The 17554-nt window shown below is 36.7% G+C and overlaps 1 protein-coding gene across 1 annotated transcript in view; it reads right to left on the bottom strand.

Annotated features, from left to right (window-relative positions):
• Positions 1 to 17554, bottom strand: part of LOC150081544 (solute carrier family 35 member F1-like) — a 220133-nt gene that overhangs the window by 105613 nt on the left and 96966 nt on the right. Inside the window, exon 3 of the mRNA XM_090380242.1 lies at positions 1049 to 1208. Coding sequence (XP_090236368.1) covers positions 1049 to 1208 — 160 coding nt within the window. The remainder of the gene's footprint in view (positions 1 to 1048; positions 1209 to 17554) is intronic.

Here is a 17554-nt window from a genome sequence, read left to right as displayed (position 1 = left end):
GAAGATATTGTGTTTAAGTTTCAAGTAGATATTATGTTGAGAATTCATATTGTGGTTTATATTCTCTGATTTTTATGACTTATTTTATATTTCACTATTTTTCTAATGTATAAAATATGCCTTACCTTGCGCAGTCTATCGTTTTTAGGTTTTTAACTGACTGTAGATATGGTCCATCAGCTGAATAGTTTCGCTAATTTTTGTCATCTATTTAGTGTGTGTACCTTTGATTTAACAACATGTAGAGTGTACTTTACAACTGCACATTAGTTTACAATCAACTGGCTACTAAAGAATTGAAGCGATGTGATACAGAAAGTACAATATGCTTTAGATCTGTACAGTAGTCTACAATTTATTGGTTACTTAATTTCTTATGTTACTATGGTTACTACATGATATGTTCTTCCGTGGTTATTGCATTGACTAAGGTAATAGTAGCATTTTTCTATAATCAGAACTAGGGAAGTGTTAATTAACTATACAGTATAACTATTAGAATCTACAATATATTTTGCCAAATAATTAACGAAAATATAAATTGTATGGTAAATATGATAAAAATGATAACATAAATACGATCAAAACATGAATCAATATAAATCATAAAAAACAAAAATCAAAACAGAATTAGCCTTATATTGTAAATCTGTAACATGATTTAGGTTATTTACACCATGGTAATTTATGGAACATAATAAGAAATCAAAGAATACTATTTTAAGATGAACTTATAATGCTGTACAAAGATGATCACATGGCTTGATTTCTATGGGGAAAGGAGACGAAATAGATCTTTAACGATCACCCAGTATGAGTAACTATAATCATAAATATGGTATATTTATTCCTTGTACAATGCCACTGGTACTAGTGTACTGTCTAATATTCTTTTACGCTTACTGTACCCTTTGTTTCTTTTTTTCTCTCTCTAATATTTTCTGCTTACTGTACTTTCTTATTAGAGAGAGGAAAAAACAAACAGACGTCATGTTTGATGTTCATTGGTCTTACCAACCCTACCAACTAATAGACAAAGAAAACATACCGGCTCTGTTCGCTCGACCTTCCTCCGTGTCCGCCCAAACGAGACAGCCGACACCTAATAGTGCAACACCCACTCCTAAGATGTGCAAGATCTTGTATCGAACTTTCAGGAATATCCAAGAAAGAGCCAAGACAGTTGGAATAGTAAAGCAGTCCAGCAGCTATAAAATACGGAAAATAAAGAAATTGCTATTTGTTAAAAACACACGTTAATTTAAACAAAATAACAAAAACATATAAATTATATAGTAATAATCTTCCAATGCTTTATTCCATAGATCTGATTTTATTGTTAGATCAAAGCTACTTCTATATTTATGAGGAGTAGTTTCGATTTTTTACAGACTATACATAAAATAGGCTTAGCTATTCACATCATTTGAGATTTTTAATGCCTGTTTAAAATAAGATATTTCATATAAACTACCGTTTTGTTCTACCACGGTGCTATTTACAATAAAATATTTTGTCTACCAACAAAACTTCAGATACAATGTGGCAAGATGACTTGTTACTTTCGTCTATACGAATGTCAAATTCAGTGGAGGTTGAATTTTTTCATGAAAAGAAAAACAGATAAACTGCACCCTCAGTAAACAAAACAGAATTACGCGAAACCACGGTAGAGATGCGCTTAAGTAAGAATGGACAATCTTCTGGCCTTCTATCCATAATTTGATCACTGCGCGACTGATTGATATAAGTTCCAAATGTTTATAGCCTTGCCTTTTCCTGATGCGGTGGAATGAACTTCGTGGATCTACCGATTTGGCCGATCTTTTCCGAGCACATTTTCGAGGAAATCGTTATTGATTCATCCTTCATCCAGGCGTTCCATTCACTCCGCAACGTCGAGTTTTCGGTCTACCACTTCTTTGTCTGAACCAGCACAGATCACCATGAAATGTTTTCTTTACAAGAAGGGCTTTTCTTGCCAAAGCGAACAGAAAACTCATTTCTGACATCTTCATAAGTCTCTCCTGTAATACCTTTATCGTGAACCCACACACTTAATATCATTCAATCGTCAACCGGCTTGCCATCACGACCGTTACGAATTGCGAAACAGCTGTAATAAGACTGAACAAAGAGCATAGTTATGGGGTAGGATTCACTATGTATGAACATACAACCTTTGTAAGGTTACACATGTAATTTACAAGCTGCGAATATCAAAATACATTTATAATAAACATAATTTCTTATCAAATAAAAAAGGAATATTATCACAGATAGCGTTTATTTATATAAATGTTAAGGATTAAATTTATATAAAATGTTGAGCAATTTTAGAAACATAAAAATGGAATCGTTAAGGAACCATTTCATCAAAATAATTGTACTCTACTTAATTAATTCTCCAAAAAAAAAAAAAAAAAAAAAAAAACCTGTACTTTTCGTATATATAGGATAATTCGAAAATTTTTTTATTTATCTTTGTATACCGCTCCAAAAATTCAATAAATATCTAGTTGAGGAGCACCTGTTCAATATATAGATGGTTTTCAACAAAAAACGATGTCAATCATAAATCCACCTGTATATGGGCAAGTCTTCGTTTTTAATAATCACTTTGATAAAAATGAAAACTGAAGTTATAACTAAACTCTAATATTCACTTTTAATATATAAATATTGATAACAGTATATCAATTATAGAACAAAATGTTTTTCATGAATATTTTATTGTAAACAGGCGAAGACGAATATTTGGTATAATAGGCATGCAAATTCCGAGTATCCAATAGAAATTGATGTACTACCTTACAGAGAGGCACATTAAAATTATTCATGCCTATAAAAGCCTATCATATTTTTCATGCCTATTCATTCCCATTTTTTTGGCTTGCTCAGCGGGTTAGCCATTGAGCAAGCCAAATGGCAAGTCATGACGTTTAGATGATTCTTTGAGATGACAAGCCGTTAGATGACTTGAAGCCGGGCAGTCGCAGGCGGCACGTTGGCTTAATGTGTCAAGCAGTGAAACATTAAGCCAAAGTTCTTCCTGTAAGTTCCTGTCTCCTGAAACTATGGAAGCAGTTTCAAGAGACAGGAAGAGCTGGCCAAGGTCGCTCGAGGTCTAAGTCAACCAGAACAGACCGCTATTTGGCTCTAACAGCAACACAGAACCCTACGATTTTCTGCCATCAACTGTCTTTTGAGGTTGCTGCGGCCACAAGTGAAAACATTTCCAACTGAACTGTGTTAAGAAGGCTCAATTCAAGTGAACTCTATGCAAAGAAGCCAGTAGTTTGAATCCCATTAACCCCAAACCACCGCAGAGTTCGTCGAAACTGATGCCATGAACATGTGGCAGAACAAAACTGTACCAAATGTGGTACAGTTTTGTTCTCTGATAAGTCTCGTTTTAGCATACAAACAGATTCTAGACGTTATTTCATCTGGAGACAATAAGGAATGCGGTACGAGACTTCAAACATTAGAGTAAGGGACCCTTACGTTGGAGACGGTGTTCTCGTGTTCGGGGAGGAGGGGGTGATGATCAACGGCCGCACTCCTCTCCATGTTTTTGATAGGGATACCGTAACTGCGAGTAGAGGTACCGAGAACAGATCCTAGAACCCCATGTGCGACTTTTTAGCGATGCAGTTTCCCCAGATTTTCTTTTCATGCACGACAACGCCACTGCACATAGAGCTCAACTGTGGAGGAATATCTTGAAACTGAGGATATCCAACGACCGCCGTGGCCAGCATGATCAACAGACTTATATCCGATCGAACATGTGTGGGACGCCCTTGGGCGTCGCACGCCGACAGCCAACCCCTCGGTCATTTGGTGAGCTAACGTCTGCGCTGGTGGAAGAATTGGTTTGTTGCCACTGGATCTTATATATACGCTTATATCGAGCATGGTTCACCGCTGTCAAGCCTGTTTAGCCGTTGGAGTAGATCATACGACGTACTGACGTAATTTGACCATATTTTCGAGCATCTTGTATCGACTTCTGTAATGTGACCTTATCCCAAGCTGCACGAGTTACACTGTATTTTCTGCTTGTTCTGTTAATTTTGTTGAGCAGTGTAGAAAAATATTCCGGTGGAGCCGCAAACAAAGAGGGCATATTTAACTGTGGAAAACTTAATCTATCAACATAAAATTTGTTTAAACACTATAAACATTTTCTAAACAAGTGGTGAAAACTAGAGATGAATCTTCCATCCCAAATTTATAAAAAAATGGGCGGTGGAAGAACTCGAACTTTGGGGAATTTGAATTGGGCCTAAAATCTTCCCATGGACCAACAGAACATGTGAGTAGAATTGACTTTTTCTTCAAGTAATCACCCAACGTTCAAAAATATATTTATATTTCTCCTACAATTCAGCGCATAACTCTTTTCCCTTAATTTGAATTTATTCCCCCTGGTTCCATCAGAGCATTTTTCAGTCTAGTTAGCATATATTAATGAACTTTATTTATCCAGTTCAAAATAGTCTTTACTATACTGAACGAGATAAAATAAAACTGGTCAAAATAGCCCTTATGAACTTTACACTTTATCCAATGATGCTACCACCACTAAAAATATTTCGGAATTTACATCCGAAATAACCTTCACAACAATCATATTCTCATTAATGTCAATGCTAGAAAATCGTAGAATGTTTTGAGTAGGAAAGAGAAATAAATCGCAGGGAAAATTCGATAAATGATTAAGAGCTTCTTTTTGTTAGAAACTCTCATAAAATCCTGTTATAAGGTTGTCTTAATGAGAAATCCATTCAGCTGGCCAAAGATGTTCTTTCTGCAGTAAACAATATCACCAGTTATAATTTCTCCATTTGACATCTGAGGCGCCACTTGCTGATATCCCTAATCCCCAAAGAAAACTGATAATGCTTTTGTTCTAAAGGTCGATCAAAACGACAAATCCAATTCTTGTATGAAATATTGCTGACACATGAGACATCTCAAAACATGTCTTTTCAGATAATAAAATCGCCCATAACTTTACAGTTGTGCCTCATACTGTCCTATCACTGCTTATGACCCTGTATATAAAAAGGTAAGCTTAGCAGGCTTAAAACTACTTATATAACAGCGAGCTTTACAAGAAAGGTGACTGAAGGCTTCATTTTACAACTACTTTCCAAAATGGCGGTTTCAAAGGATCAACCAAACAACCGAACCTAGCTTCTTCCTACACTGTTGCAAGAAATGGGCAGGTTAATGGCAGACCTCGTGACTTGACTTTCGAAAGTCCATTATTGATTACATTTACGATAACATTAGTGTCCTTTGTGCTTTTCTTGTGTATGGAAAGGTCACCTTCACAACCGTTGTGAACAGTAGGCTTGTCCCGAAGCACTTAACCTACCTAATATTCTGGGCTCGGTTATCTGTCGCCAGAAATATTTGATGTTGGTGTTCGTTCATCTGTTGCTCCCTCTGTCCACAGTACTAGCAATTTATGTACTAGCAGACATTCCCCTCGTCGGCTGACCGTTCATGTTCGCCATCCATTTCTATGAATTAAAGATAATACGGGGCCTTTAGCTGACGCGACTACATGACATCCCATCCACAAGAAAGGCAGGCTGAAAGAACTCATAATATTTGTTCGTCTTGTGGGGTACTACACTGGACATATGAGTAGATGGACCCAAGGGAATGAATGACGCAAGAATGAACATCTAATATCGAAGCGACATCTATATGTAGTTTTTCGTAACGATCCCACAGTACACGAGTTGATTTATAGCAGACAATCAGATTAACTGTTTTAACTGGGATTTAAATGGCCGTTGTCAGATACAACTCGTGAGTGGATTTCTTAGCTAAAATGAACGTCAGATGTCGCTCGTTGTATTTATTGTCTATTTATAGAATGAAATAAATCTACCTGTTTATTTCATTCTATTAAGTGAAATGAACTTTTTCTGTCTTTTGGCACGTTTTGCATTGCGAGCAGAAACGCCAGCAGACGCCAGCCTAGTTAGCAACAATTAGCAACGTAACAATGAGGGGTGAACACGGGTTAACTCACACATGCTCTCATATTGGCGCAGATAAATTGCTGTATTTCGAGAAACCGTAACGATACAATTAGGGTACTGATCATGCGGGTCAGAGACGCTGGGGGTGGGTTTAGGAGGGAAGGAACGGTAGTTGTCGGTCTGTGCGCACTGATTTGCTCAGCAGATGTCTCGTTATTTAATAGAAATCGGAACGAAGATGGGGACGCTGCGGTAATGACATTATCCACGCACCCTCAGGAATGAAAGAAAGGTCTAGGCAAGGAGTAAAATGAAAGACACACACAAATCCTCTTCAGGAAAAACAGAAAACAACAAAAAAGATTGCTGCTGGCTTCGGCGACGCACCCAACGAACAATTCATTATAAGTCCCAGCGAAAGTTTTCTAACACAATATAAGAAAAAAAAGGGAGAGAAAAAATTCACTTTTACAAATGACTTTTTACATACGTTGATCAGCTATGAAAACGTACACTGAACTTGCTCAGGGACACTGATGTTTAATGATAACAGCCCGCTTCGCTGTGGAAAAAACTAGTCCGTGTAATTAGACAAACTACCCCTCACACAACAAGTTTCCGCTGTCAAGAAGTAAAAACATAAGTAGACAGGTTTATTTTCTCTCCAGCGCTGCTACGCAACATTTTTTTTTTACAAAGGCACGAGCAGAAATACATTAATTCACAATTCGAACCTCACAGTAACTTTTTGTTTGCAACAAAAAAAAAAAAAAAAAAAAAAAACATTTAGAGAGCCGAAAACCAGATTTGAGTCCATTAATTAATTTAAAATAAAACAACAATCAGATGAACTAGACGATGTTACAGTCACTAATAACTGTATAGTAATATTCAGCCGATAAACGGATTAAACTATTCTAATTAACTGGTAGCCTAAATAACCTATTTTATGAGGAGGTATCAAAAAGTTTTTCTCCTGACCAAGTTCTACGTGTACCAGGAGGCTGAAATTTGGAACGTATATTACTCCTCTACGTAGTCATCACCCAAAGCAACCCATTTCTCCCATCCTTTGAAGGACTTTCTTATGTTATTTTTGCGTTTTTGTAGAAGACCTCACACTTTGCTCTTGAAACCATGAAGTGTAGGCTGGTGCATTGCCGTGAAGCAACAGCACGCCTATGCTGAGCATTCCGCGTCGCTTTTCTTAACTGCGCATGTAAGTTGCTACAGTAACGTGCATTGGTGGTGGTGGTACTCTTCTCCAGGTAATCTGTGAGAATAATCCCTATCTCAACCCAGAAAACTGACATCAACACCTTTCCTGCAGATGGCTGCACTCTGGCCTTATTGGTAGTTGATGATGATGGTTGTTTACATAGTTTTAAAACTTATTTTGTTCTTGAGTCAAGGTGATGTATCCACGATTCATCCATATTCACAAAAAAAGCAGGTCAAGATCGCTTCTCTGCTCAATTGATCGCTGACGATCAATTCAGCAGAACAAGCCTGCTTTTGCTTCTTTTCTGAAGACACGTGAGCAAGCGAGGAATCCACTGTGCTGATATCTTATTCATATTCAAATCATTGTGATTTATGTTCTCCACTGATCCATGCCTTATCCCAATCTCAACAACTATCTGTTTAATAGTTATCCGGCGGTCTATGAAGATCAGCTGTTCAATTATCTCTACGAATTCAGCAGTGTGAGATGTGGATGGCCACCCACTTCTTTCATCATAGAAGCTCTTCCGGTAGCTCGTGAACTGTCTCAACCAATGTTTTAAAACGTCATACGATGAACACATATCTCCATACACCGTAGACATCTCTTCATGGATAGTCCTTGGCTGTTTGCCCTGCAAAAACAGGAATTTGATAACGGATATTCAACTTTATCCATCATGACACTCCGCCACACCTTCAGCTCTGTAACAAAAGAAAACTTAGAATAATAAAAGTTCTGGCATATATTACTAGATAAACAAGCAATACAGTAATAAAACATAACTTTCATAGAATATACAGAAGGTCAGAGGGAAAAATTTTTATATCCACTTGTAAGTGCTGATGAGCTCGATAAAGCGAAGTGTCTTTAATTAGACAAATAAAATGTTGTTTCATACTCCGGCAGACTATATTGGTGAGAGGAATTCACAATAGTTTTTACAAGAATACAATGATTATTCATATTTAGCAATCACCTGTGTTCGAACCATAGTTCACTCAAACGCGTGTACTACTGGCCACTATAACAGAAAACGGCGTTTAACGAAATTTAGGAATAAATAGCGCAATTACTACAATTTTTCTTCTTAAATTAGACAGATTTTAATTTAAATTTGACCCCGATGGGATAACAAATTGCGAAAATAATAGAAATCAACACACCTTTACCGCTTTGCTTGTGAGGCTAACACGGCTCACACAGCGAGCCAACAAAATGCTTTACTTAATTTTTTTTTCAAATAAGTTAACTTTTTTTTTTTTCACAAGGTAAGCTACGATAATAACTGAAACTTATTCGAAATGGGTTAATTAATAAAACATAATTAATTTTAGGCGTCAGCTCCGAAAATTGAAATTAATTAAAATTTATTAAGACTCCATTTGGATGAAGAAATTCATCACGCTACCCCATCGATTAAGAGTTAGTGTGATGTGTGTTGTGTTTTAAAAAAAAAAAATCCGCTTAAATAAAGAAACTTCGTTAATAAGATTTCTTTGGGAATACGTTAACTTTTCTGGCGTTTCATACTCAACAATTTCGAAACTTTGTGAAAGACGCCTTTCCTCTGCCATTTAACAGTCAATTGTGCTCATCATTAAAAACGGCTGAATGAACCGAATGATCTATAAATTAGATGATACAGGACAAAACCAGAATGTTGATCAAAGATTGCATATAATAATCTCTTACCCAGAAATAATAATTTTACAAGAGTGCACAAGTAGATGGATAGAACTGGAGTATAAAAATCAACAGTCTGTTTCAACCCCCCCTCCCACCCGCTAAAAAGATAGGACCCACAATAAAATTTCTCTCATGCTATATGGCACAGAACGGATATTTGCAAATCTTGTGATAAATCGGTTGTTTCTCAGGGGATTCGGGGTGGGGGACGGAAAGGGAGTGGCAGCAGAGTTACTCTGACATGCAGAGCAACTTGGCCGTTCGGATAATAGACAGAAGATGGAAGGATTTAGAGTGGTGACGAATGCTGGTGGCCAATAGGATGAAGTTACGAGAAGAAAACAAATAGAAAATACACTTTGGTTTGGTTCTTTGTGCATCAAGACTTCCTTCGGCTGCGGAATCTGCGATTGACGGCCATCAACGGCGCGTGCCTCGAGATGATGCCGTAACTTTGGCAGACGGAATATCCTCTTACCGCTAGGACACCGTATGCAGACTCTATCGACGGCTGTCACAACTAACTTGTCACAATAGCCCAACATCTTCCACAGATATTTGGTCCGGCGATATTTCCTCGCTGACTGGAGGTCAGAAAACAAACAGGGGATTGCTTCTGCCTTCCTCACTGGTACGCCAATTTAGAAAATTGTATTCTCAGTTCGTAGAAAATCGAAGCGCAAGAAATGGCATCTGCTGATATGATCAGAGCCAGTTCAGATGAAATATTTCTACTGCTAAGTAAAAACGTTTTGTTCCTCTTCTTTGGCTAATTGTTTGTTATATACAAGTCTGACATGGTATCTATAAGCGTAACGATGGTTTAAAATTTATGAGCAATTCTTGTTTTCATTCCAATCCCATCCAATGGTGACTTCCCCAAGTGAAAATAATACTGTATTCCTATATTCACATTATGACAAGTATTATATACGGTATGGTATTGTAACCTTAAGGACTTCTTCAAGCAATAAACTTTGTAAACGCCCATTTTTTCCCGTAGAAGGAGGGTGGGGAGTTTAATGTTTAAGAATTTAGAAAGTGGTACGCTTTAGATGAAAACAAGCCAATACTGAAGGCAAAGACACCGATTACCTACGGCGGTATCAAAGCTTACTTTAATCTTCCAAGCAGCAACAATTTACTTCAAAGGATTCTCCTTTTAGGTCAGTCCTGGTGGTGATTAATTCACACTGAACTGCCCTACTTTAGGAACGTCTAACCAACCAACCAACCAACTCGTCCTTCCTCGGAACGCAATCTATCACCTAGCAACAAGTGTCATTTATCACAGCTTGTCACGTGTGCGCTAGCGGTGGGCTACGGAACATCTAGTGGTGATTCAGAAATAAGATCCCCGTAGAAATCGCCAGTTGACGCCAAGAAACAGCTTGCTCCCCTTACTTGCCAAGCGTCGCATGTTCGTCTTGACAGCCTCGTTTCTTCTTCTTTGCAGGCCCGACCAACGCTATACATCAGAAACTATACTGTGAGGGGATGGTAGTGTTTCCAATCACATCCACTGACAGTTAAAACAGAGAAAAAAATGTATCGCACTTCCTTTAGTTCTTCTACACAAAAGAACTTCCTTATACGGAGAAACGGGCCCGACCAACGCTATATATCAGAAACTATACTGTGTGGGGATGGTAGTGTTTTCAGTCACATCCACTGAGAGTGAAAGCACAGAAAAAAGATGCACTTCCTTCCGTTCTTTTACACAAAACAACCTCCTTATATAGGGAAACGAATGGCATGTAAACTGCCAAAACTCCTCAACAGTATACGCGTCTGGAGTGGATGAGAGAGAGAGAGAGAGAGAATTTTGTGGTGGCTACTGTACATTTGAAAAATTGCTTTACAAATTTGGAAATTCTTGGAACATTACTTGAATACTGTTTTCCTCTATTCGTAGCTGACCACTGTTCATCCATCTTTGGAAATAAACACAGCTTATGACCATAAAACTATAAATCTAGTATTTCTAAATGCATCATGGATAAAGAAATGAATTTTAATTGGTTCTTTGTACAAATACAGGTTTATGGTTTCATGGAACTTTAAAAAGACATTTTTTCCCTTTTAAGGAGGATGCCATAATTTCTAAATTTTTATTCTATTTTCAAAAATATAGCAAACGTTTATTTACTAATTTATAATAAATGACCTCAGTGGAGGAAAACCCATGCAACAATCTCCCGAGACCGAGTAGTCAACTACGAATAGAATTAATAAGTAGGCTCGAGATCCGCTTGAGAGAAAAAATAGAATCTTTTCAATGAATGGTCAACCAAAATTGGAAATGTCCATTTTAAGTAGTGGAGCATGTCATATTATTTGAGTCCATGCAAAATCAGTGTACAATCTCACCCTCGCGTCTACTTTATTGAAAAGTTTCCTAGATGTAGACGCAAGAAAAAGAATATTGCGTTCCACTACGTAAAAAGCACAAAAATATCAAGTAATAATATGTCAAGTGGAGGTAGAATCAAACTTAGATTGAATGCAGCCGGCAAGTCAACAAGGTCACAGTTATGGATCATTTCGGTTTTTGACTGTTGATATTTTAAGGAGTCCTTATGTGCTGTGATGTAATGACTAGATCGTAGGTATAACTAAGCTTAATTTTTCAGAACTCACCTCATAGTAATCCGCTTAGTTGGTGGGAAGTTTTACCACGTACATCGTGGTTATGAGATTCTAATAATTTATGGGCATTATAAATTTAAAAACTAAGTTATGGGCTTTAAAAATTTTTCTAAGAAAGGAAAGTGCACCTTCCATTCTATGGTTGCCTAATTAAAATAAATTAAATGAAGTGAGATAAAAGCTAATAGCCGCGCACGAGCGACTTTCGAAATCGTCTTCAGTTATCTATAGTGGGGAGGGAAGAGCGCGCGAGTGTGTTATATACGGGTTGAGTTCCCGAAATGCATTTCAGTGCACGTGGAAACTTAATACGTGCTAAATTCCAAATAGGGGAGAAGTTGCCGGGAATCTTTTTTGTTTAATACATTAAGTGATGTGTGGCGCTTAAACCACTCAATGACGAGGGCTTCGGTTTGAAGGATTTTATAGCTGGAATTTAGTTTAATTATTGTGATCGCTGAATCGATGAGTGGGTTATGATTATAAGATTGGACTTGTTGTGTTAGTTCTGTACTTGCTAAATTAGATTTGAAACTATTAAAGTGGTAGTTTGCGCGCGTGTTAGAAATTTTTGATGTCCCAAATTTTGCTGTTGTACTGTCTATGTAACATGCTTGACAATCTGATTGGCATCTAATCAAATATATAATGTTATTATGATCTTGTGTCCCATACTCCTGTGTTGTCTTGTATGAATTGAATTTAGAACTTAATTTGTTATAGGATGTGAATATTAATTTGATATCTGTATTCATTTGAAATATCATTTCGGTATAAAACCAATTAAAAATCTGAGCATGCCTATTTTAACTCTTGTAAATCTTGATGGCATTGCTGTAGTTCTTATAGCAATGCCTTCAGCAAAATATATTGGAAACAGAAAAGCATTTCAAACTAAGTCTCTTTAATCAATGACCTCTACTTTATATTAAGACTCTTATTTAAGATCAATGACTTGTCCACCTGGTTAATCCTTTATTCCTTTTTTTTTTTGTACGTTTCTGAGAGGTGTAGGGTATAATAAGCTTATTTGAGTTGTTATAAAAAGACGTCACACTTGGCGACTTCTATCCCAACTCCAAATACAAAAAAAAAAAAAAAAAAAAAAAATGGAAGCGATAGAGCGATGGGCTGCCTTAACAGCATCCTATCAATCGATGTGCATGGAACATGTATGGTTCTACGCGCGTGCGTATTTCAGCCAAAAGTTAGTTCTGTCTTGAACCCTTCACAAAAGGTATGTTAACGCCAAGGAAAGAAAAAAAAATCATAGAGGCCAACAGCTATGCCTAAATCAGAAGGTGTTTAGCCAAGCGTTACGTCACAGGTCGTAAACAGCAGGGAAAAGACGCTTCAGCATTACCACGTACATGTGTGGTGAAGCAGCTATTTTCAGCTTGCTAAGCGCTCCTGTGCTTGTTATGAAAATGTGAGAGAGTTGTCAAAAGTTAGGCAACTGTATCCTACTATATATGACTGCAGATGGAACTCAGCCCGCTTTAAGAACTGCATGTGTAAGGAGGGTACCAACTGACACCGTGAATAGACCCGCGACACCATTTTCAGTCTAAGAAACGTCCATTTCTATTACACAATGGACACATTCAGAGCTTTCTACTGAAGTGTGAAATATCCACAAAACCATTTCTGGGTTCTAAGTCTCGTTATATGTCTACTATTGGGGTTTTCGAATGAAATAAAATTTACCACACACATCAGTTGCAAGAGTAAAGAGACGCCTGGTATGAATTTTTGACTGTTCATCAATATAGCAATACTTGGAATTACTGTACTGTTCGGCTGGAGAAACAGTACTTAAGATGTCCACAGAAATAATTAAGAAATTACCATCTAATTTCGCACAAAGAGATGCTGATGGGAGGAAAGTAGCAAATAAACAAGTAATTAATTACTTATAATCACATCATCACATATGAGGCAAAAAAAAAAAAAAAAAAAAAAAACAGAAAGAAAGAAAATGCTTCTGAATAAATTTACTTTCAGTAACAAGTATGGAAATAAACTTGTAGACACCCGCCTCTCTTGTGTTTTGTTATTCACTTTAAGGACCAAAGCCTTTGTTTTTAAAATAAAACTGAACACAATGAACAAGACAGTGATCCTTATTCTAAATGAATTTTACAGAGTGCATACATGAGGAGTAATCTCATACTTTTAACGAAACTATGATATTACTATGAGAAATCATGTGATGAGAACGTGAACATCCACAAGGAGTATTATCCCTCAATTTTTCGATTTACGAGGAAAACTGCATATTTTCGGCGGGATGCTTACGATGAAAGACAATGATTCTCGAATTACCTGAGATAAATATACAGAACTTTGTCAAGTATTTACAACTTTCTTTCCCAAAATGAGGACTATGTCTTTTGTCTACAACAATTTAAAAAAAAAAAAAAGAAAACATAAGCAAGTAAGTAACGATGCTTTTAACGCACAAAAATAACGAGAACGAAAAATCGCTTGCAAAAATCGCTGTACATCACAAGAGGCTGGGAACAAGGTCACTCTTAATGCGTGTTTCTCTCCCCCCAAGCGGTGCTTTCTTGTCTCTAATCACAAGAAACGTCAGTTATCCAGTTCACACGGGCATGTTTCAACCATAATAATAGTTCTTAGTCACCAAGATTCTAATGATCTAACACAGGAAACATTTAAATTAATGAGTGCTGTAATGACACGGAATAAAGAGCTTTTCTTTTAGCCACACTCGCAATGATTTCGTTGTGGCTTTTCTTTAGCCACATACCCATGGACTGATTTCATTAAGAGAAGTTCAAAGAAGCACTGCTGGAACAGAATTCACTCACCAGTAATTGTGACGAACGTGTTGTTTGTATTAGAGCTCCAACAATTCAAGCCTCTCCTGGTGGAAATAATCAATGCACTAGCGTAGCAAAATGTATCTCCTTTTGGGAATTATAAAGCCTACCGTATCTAAGGAGGATTTTCATTATTATACGAGTATATTAGTTACCAAAGGTAATGGAACACTAAGAAAAAAAAAAGACGTGGTATTAATGTGTAGAGTCTCCTATTAATCTGTGTAACACAGCACGTAGCCTTTGTAAATAACGGCATATTGGCGTAATGGATTCAGCAGTGCTTTAAGATTGTTAATTACTACAGATGTCAGTAATAGGGGCTTTTTTAGGAACATCGACAATTAAGGCCATATTGCTCCGTACACATTATGTGTAAATTGAGTGTGTTTTTCTGTTTGCTGGACGAAAAACCAGAGTTTCCGGGAGAAAAAACCCTCGCCTGAGACCGACTAACTCAGCCACATTGTGAAAAAAACCATAAAAATTCCTCCCGTCATCGAAGGGATTCCAATTTTTGCACGCGGTGTGGGGAGGCCGGCAATTCTACCAACTGATCTAACCACGAGGGCTACTACAGATGTAATGAAAGAAATGCGATAAAATTCGTACACACAATTTTCAAGAGTAAATCAAATTAAGGCAATGCTATTTTAGATTTCAATTGTTAATTATTTAGCTGTAAGAGTTGTTTCTCGGTGTTATGTATTTTGTATTTTTCTTTATTTCTTTTTTCCAAATTCCATCGTTTGTATGCGTTTTTGTCTGACTGTGGATACGATTTTTCACCATTCTGAGGAAAGAAACTAATGCGCTTACGTGAAAGTTCTAGAATGAGAGTACACTGAATTTTTATTTCAGTTCTGGCAGGTTTAAAGGAAACTGACTAACTAACGAATATGTTCGGCTAATTAAAATTTCTTGTACTCTGATAAAAAGATTTTAGACCGTGTTGGTTATAACACAAAGTTGTTTTTATTGTATTTTATTAACATTTGTACTACACACACAGCATAAAGAAAAACGTTGTGAAGTGATGGAATAGACTTCGCTTGTGCAAGTTCGATAACAGAGTGTAGGCTCTATATTTATTTTAGGAAAGCATTTTGTTAGTTAAAAGCAGGCGTTTCTCATTCTATTCTTCCAAGCAAACGCAGCAAGTTTGGGTCATATGGAACGATCCAAACTTGAATTAGTACCGCAATATTTTATATTTTACCTATAGTTTTGAATTTGATTGTTTACTTTCCGATGAAACTGTTTTATTTTATAGTTATTCTACAATTTAGAATTTTAATTATAGATTAAAAATTTATTTATTAAATATAACTGGTATATTTAATTCTTGCCAAAATGGAACGATCCGTTTTATTCATTGAGGGGTGGAACAAATTCATTTATCATCTTAGGGGTTCCAGGAATCGCAAAGTTTGAGAACCGCTGCATTACTTTATAAAACACCTTGATGGACAACATTTTCAGTTCAGACTTCCCTTGAAGAGGGAAGTCTGAAGATACAAAGCAGAGGTCCGAGTCTCTCTTTGTATTCACTCATATCTTTAATTTGGTAAGAAAGAAGTAAAGTTCCTACTTCTGAAGCAGGAATTTTAAGCTCTATAGTGAATGATGATTTAATATGAAAATAAATGTTTTTTGAAAAATCGACTGTTTTCAAAGATATTTGAGAATACGTGTTATAATGCTAAAAGAGTTAGTCCTATCATTACACATTTATTACAACACAAGAAAAGTAGTCATTTTACTCTACCCGGAGGTATGCTGGACTGGCGATCCAAATGGATCACAGAACGCCGTGGAGGTTTGTTGCGAAGGTCAAAAATAAGGTTCCATTTTAATGTTAAGTGATTAGCTCATTTAATCAGTAAAGTCCCTTCCCTTTTTTATTCACATCATTTCGTTCAAATTTTCTGTCAAAAGAATCAAAAAATAATCAGGGAAAAAATGGATGTATAGAGATTTAGTCATGTATACCCGACATAACATGCTTTACTCATTACCCCTGTGAGATTGAGCAAAACAGCTAGTGTGTTTTGCTAAATAACCAATTTTACAATTGCATTTGCAGTTTCTAAAGTAAAAGTATTAAAAGGGCTTATCCTCTTCGGATAAAAGTCTCGGCAAGTCTTATTTGTGAATACGGTATTCAGCTTTGTTCGGTCTCAATTTATAAAAATGTTCAGATTTGTGTTTGTTTTATTTCGGTTATCTTTATAACAATTATAGCACTCGATTTAAGGAGCGTTGTAATTGGCCGGTAGTTTAAGGCTGAATTATGGATTGGATCCAAACTTAAACTACGGGCCAACTTCTTTACAAGCATTTTTACAAGATTTTACCTTGCTGTATTCAAGGGAATTTTATGGCTAGTTCTTGCAAGAGCAGTACAGAAGAAAAGTCCTATACTATTAGGAATATTCTCTTTTCTGTTATTTATTTATATTTATTTTTTGGTAGTTATTGGCGCATCGGCTTCTGTGGCCATAATGCACCTCCCAAGGTTTTTGCAGTACTTTGATCCAAGCCCGAGGCGGGATTCGAACCCGCGACCTTTGGGTTGCCAAGCAGGCACTTTACCCACCAGGCTAGCTGGACTGGCGAGGTAAAGTTCTAGGAAAAGATCTGTCGGGCGATATTTTCTACTCCATACCGTCTATATGACTGCAACCCCAGTAAATTATCGCTTATTACCCGCTATCTCGGAAACATCTGCATAAGCAATTGTCTGCCATAACACTCGCCGGTTTACTGATTAGCTAAGAAGTCTGTATTTGCTGCGACATGAGTGTATAATGCAAGGCAGAGTCTGCACCCTACAATAATTTAAAATAAATAATGGCTACTAAAAGAGGGCGCTGCTAATTTCTGAACAGCATTTGGGTGAAACAATGGAAGTCAGAGTTCAGAATGAAGTAATCATTAATAAAGAAAAGAGAAACTTTTAAGTTGCGGAAAACCCTCTGTCATTATTTCGTCATTAATTACAGCCCCAATAATTAATACCGTAATTAATTAGTTAGTCATTAAGAAGTGTTTGCTCTTAATGCTTCTCACTAGGTGACTTGATACATGAAAAACCGCTCTGTTACTTTCTTGCCATGAATTAAACCAGTTAAGAC

This window comes from Mastigoproctus giganteus, chromosome 8 (genome assembly GCF_048544385.1).
Source record: "Mastigoproctus giganteus isolate SK-2022 chromosome 8, ASM4854438v1, whole genome shotgun sequence".
NCBI classification, from domain to species: domain Eukaryota; kingdom Metazoa; phylum Arthropoda; class Arachnida; order Uropygi; family Thelyphonidae; genus Mastigoproctus; species Mastigoproctus giganteus.
This window is presented reverse-complemented; position numbering and strand designations above follow the sequence as displayed.